We start from the raw sequence: 5,258 nt of genomic DNA on the forward strand, positions 1-5,258 counted from the left end.
CTAGCCACTGGGGGACCATAGGCAGGCTAGGGGAACGCATATTAATTTGAAAAACCTCATAAAACAAAATGTTCATGCCATGGGACCTTTAATACAAAAAGCCCACAGCAATATATTTTTAGAAAACTAACTTGAATTGTAAATTGAATACAGGTCAGCAAACATTAATACTGATTGTTATGAGTGTTTATATAGGGAAATAAGTTTCACTTTAGAATTACCATCATTAATACATTCTTGGCAATAATATAATAATAATACAAAATTTAAACTTATAGCTAACTCTAACCCAGATTGGACAACTGACATACCATTCTCCAAGGGCCTCTAAGCAGCGCATTCTGCCCAGGATGAGTTCTGGATCCTCTTTGTTCATGTCAATCTTCTTGTCGTATGCTACCAGGGCATCCTCCCACTCATGTAGCTTCTCATACCAAGTGGCTTGGATTTCCTAGTATTTACAAGCAGAAAGGAAACACGTGAAAAACAGGAAACTCAAAGCATGTCACTAGAAGATACCAAGCAATTAACCTGAATTACCTCTGTTTCATTACAAAGTTTGTTATCTAGAACATTAGACAATACATTTGTTTTTTGTGTTAGTAAAATGTAAAGTAAGTAAGTAAAGTTTATTTATATAGCACTTTTTACAGATAAAAATCACAAAGTGCTTCACAATACATTGGAATATGATAAATAGAAGACATAAGAATACAAGGAAAACATAGGTACATAAAATCAGACAGACAAAAAAGCCATTGGCTAACTAAAAGCATGTTAGAATAGCCATGTCTTCAACTGCTTTTAAAAGGAATCAACAGCATTTGAACAACGTAAAGAGAGTGGCAGTGCATTCCACAGCCTGGGTGCCATTGCCTGAAAAGATTGATCCCCTCTGGTTTTAAAATGAGTGCGGGGGACCACTAACAACATCTGACCTGATGACCTCAGATACTGGGAAGAAATGTGATGCTGTATCAGGTCAGACATATCAGGAGGAGCTCTAAAAGGCTCTGAAAGTAAGGACCAGAGTTTTCTCGCCACTGTTGCACTAATTCCTTGCTGACTGTGACTGTTGTCACTGTTGTTCCTAGATGACTGTGCGCTAGGTAAAGAGCCCTCGTGAGCTGCTGGTCCACGGCTCTGTTCTGAATGTGAGAGATAGCCACACCCCTGATTTGCATATAAGAACTGGAAATGAATTGAGAGGGATTAAAGTCCACAGAAATAAATAATGTGGATTTATGAAGAAAAAAAATGTCTCTTGAAATAAATGAACATGGACTTATGAAATAAAAGTACCGTTAAATAATCAAAAGTATAACCTTTAATATATTTATTTAAATAATTGATAAATTTTTATACAACTATTTACAATACATTATTTGACTCATTTATTTATTTCATGATGTATTTCAAAGGCAAATTTATTTATTCATTTATTTATGTATTTATTCATTTATTTAATATTGAATAAAACGGCATTCCTCAGTAGTGTCCGACATGATCTTGTTTACAAAAACACAAGTTCTGCCAGAAGTAAACCATTTTAAACTGATCCAACCAAAACTGTGTGTTCCGCAGAGTAAGCTGACATCATAATGTCACTAGAGACTTTAAGTAATGTTGTTTCCGTTAAATACTTTTTGCGTAAACCCGACTGCTCTCCTACAAGCTTTTCAAAAAATGTTGACATGATAGAAAGTTTTGATATTGCCCTGTAATTTTTGGGTTGTGATGGACCCAAACTGGGCTTTTTCAGTGATGGTTTAAGAACCGCATGTTTAAAAAGAGCTGGGAACCACACCAGTTGTGCTTTTCTATTAAACATTTCCACGATACAGGGGCCTATTAAATCGAAAACTTGCAAAAACAAAACACTAAGGAGAACATCAGTAGGACAAGACGATGGTTTCAGTTTATCTAGCAGAGTGGCGATGTCTTGTAATGTCACAGGTCTAAAGGAGGACCAAGAATGAGGAGGAGATAAATTGCTGGACAAGTTATAGAAATGGGCAGGTGAGATGTTTGACCTGACATCTCTAATTGTATCAACAAAGAAATTAAGAAATATGATTTTGAGACAACAGTGACTTGAGGAGCAGTAGGGGAAACAATTTTCTTAATGGTGTCAAACAAGATTTTGCGTTTTTTTCTTGTTTGAAGATATCAGCGGGGAAAAGTATTGAGATCTAGCATTTCATTTAAAGAAGACCTGGTGGATTAGATTTTCCCAACTTAATCAATCAATCCTGGACCTAATATATTTAAACGTTGACCTCTTATAAAAGTGACTTCTAGGTATTGTCTTCTTTTAGAAGACATCAACCAATGATTATATACATACATCTCATCCAACCATTGCTTTACTGATGGTTCCTGACTGGTACACTAAACAGGGGAACCTTGCATCCCCCCACAATAAAGCATTCCAAATGGTCACCACATTTACAAGGTTCCTGGAAGTGCACAGTGAAACTGTTTTATTGAGTCTTTTCACTTTTAAGATGCTTTTACAGAGAAACGTAAATGCAGAAGGAAAGTCCTTTTCCATAGGAGTCCTAATGGTTGGGGAAAACGTTCAACCTGACTTTAGGCTAAAAATAACCACTTTATAAAATCAAGTGAATACATTCTATTAAAAAATACTATGTTTAGGTTATAGTCTAAAACAAACCCTGTTTTACAACTTCATCTTGCCTCCACTGACCACATACATTACGTTTGTCATCAACACCAGCTAAGCTAAAAACATTGCATATTAGTAACTTTCCTTGCAAATAGATTGTTTTTTGGGATTGAAAAACTTTTTTTTTTAGGTCTATCACTGTTCACACTTCATGTTTTATGGTTTTGCAACTCGGTTAAAGGTGTTGTGCGTTTTTATTTACTTTCTTTGTATTAGATTTTGATGTCAATGTAAATGTTATAAATGTTTTTAATTGTAAGTAGTGGTGACATTAGCGAGATACTGGTTTTGTCTGTTCTATAATCATAAAGTTCATGATTGGTAGTGTTTTTAAAATAGACTACCCAGTACATCCAAACAAGTAAACTAAAACCCCAGTTACAAAATGATGCAATTTTGGTAACAGAGACGGGGAAGGATCAGAAGAACAACTTAAGTAATTGATATGGAAAATCTGTGTGATGGTGTCTAATGCATATCCACTGTTTAAAAGCAGTTTTGTATCTAAACAAGGTCCATCTACACAGAACATGAAACACTGAAACACAGTAGTCCTGTACATCCACAGAAGAAAAAATAATATTCTGTACTTTTTCAACTTGGACCATCAGAAGTCACATAGTGAGCCATAGTAAACTAAGCTTTTTAGGGACCTTACAAACCGCTCGCCATTAAGAAACAATGAGCGCCGACCGCGGCAAAGGCCCTATTGAAACTGAAGGAATAAGTATGCCTTCTTTCTTCCGAGAAAAATTAATCACCTTTTGGGGGGGTCATAACATACTCAAAAACTCAACAAAATTGGTGGTTGCATCAATCCTGGTAAAAGTGTACGTATTTTAAGGGTTTTGGGAATGGGCACAAAAAAATGGCTCGCTAGCACCCCCTACAAAGTAAAAAAAAAGAAAATTGAGCCCCTGCAGTACGTTAAACATAGATTAAAGAAACTTGGTACACATATGTAGCACGTTAAAACATACAAGAAAGCTAATTGGAGCCATACCCTAAACCCAACAGGAAGTCCACCATTTTTAATCGAAAGTTCAAAATTAGTGCGCTTTTGGCCATTTCCACATGTTGTAACTTAACAAACTCCTCCAAGAAATTTTATCCGATCAACTTCACATTTGGTCGGTGGCATCTTAAGACATTAAAGATGAAAAATTATTAAAAGAAAACATCATTAACCATCAAAACAGGAAGTGGGTGTAACTTGAGTGTACAATGTTCAATTGGCTCAAAACATTTCACAATTCATAAGTCCAACCCTGACAACATCTACAGGCCGATACTGGCTCGAAGTCATAGCGCCCCCTAGTGGTAACAGGAAGTAGACCTAAAAGTCAAGGTGCTATACTTTTAACAAACTCCTCCTAGAGATTTCATCCAAAGGACTTCAAGTTTGGTCTGTATCATCTCAACACCTTAAAGATGAAAAGGAATTAAAAGAAAAACTTTTCATCAAACGTGTGGGCGTGGCAGCCATTTTAAGCATTTATTAATGAACAAAGAAGTTCTTGAAACTTTAGTGTACATTGTCATATTTGCCTAAAATTTCTCAGGTTTGACAAGGGTCCAGGCCTGAGGACATACTGTATACAGGCCAAATTTCACTTTTGGTCATAGTGACAAACATTTTTCGATTTACATGAAACTTGTGTGGTCTACATGTGACCGCCCCCTATACTTTAACAACGCCCATGTACGTAGGCCAAGCCCCTATCATATGACTTTTGAACCGTTTAAGGTAGAGTCTTGTGTGAGGTATCATTAAACTCAGCAGGTTTGGTTTGGCACGCCCCCTTTTTATAACTTTTGACCCGTTTGATGTAGACCCTTGTGTGAGGTATCATTGAACTCAGCAGAGAGTTCCTCATTCATTGTTGATGGCTTGGCCCGCGCCCTATCCTTAAGCAATGCCCCTTTCATAACTGGTGACCCGTTTAAGGTAGAGTCTTATGTGAAGTATCAATGAACTCAGCAGAGACTTACATTTTTATTGGTAAAGGTTTGCCCTGACCCCTATGCTTTGGCAATGCCCCCTTTCACAGGTAATGAACTGTGAGGTGTCTTTTTTTTAACAATCAATTTTTTTTTATTTAAACAAATAAGCAAAACAGCAAAACATTGATCTAGATGAGAACATACAGAAACCTACACTTCACATACCGAAGAATGCACAGTGCACCTTTTCCACAAACCTTCCTTGCACTCAAATGTTTCCACACCAAAACAAAAAGGTAACACAGGAAGGAGGGAGACACAACAAAAACACAAGAACGATGTCTGCAGCTCACAAACAAGACACACAGAGACAGGCACAGACAAACACACAAACAAGGTGTGTGAAGTATCACTGAACTCAGCAGGGAGTTCCCTTTTCATTGGTGACAATTTGTAGTGTCTGAGTGCCACGCTAAAGCACGGTCGCAAGGAGCGGTGTCTGTGCACAGAGGAGCAAGGGCCTGTCCAACACTGCTTGCAGATTTAATTATTAGGGCCCGAGAACTCAAGTGCAAGGGCACCAACGGTGTCTTAGTACAAAGTGCAAGGAACCTATTGTTTTTGT

General features: G+C 37.2%; 1 protein-coding gene across 1 annotated transcript in view; it reads right to left on the minus strand.

The window, feature by feature from the left end:
• mtor (mechanistic target of rapamycin kinase) overlaps nucleotides 1-5,258 on the minus strand; it is a 104,557-nt gene that overhangs the window by 32,789 nt on the left and 66,510 nt on the right. Inside the window, 1 exon segment of the mRNA XM_032521013.1 lies at nucleotides 312-451. Coding sequence (XP_032376904.1) covers nucleotides 312-451 — 140 coding nt within the window.

This window comes from Etheostoma spectabile, chromosome 7, assembly GCF_008692095.1.
Source record: "Etheostoma spectabile isolate EspeVRDwgs_2016 chromosome 7, UIUC_Espe_1.0, whole genome shotgun sequence".
NCBI lineage: Eukaryota > Metazoa > Chordata > Actinopteri > Perciformes > Percidae > Etheostoma > Etheostoma spectabile.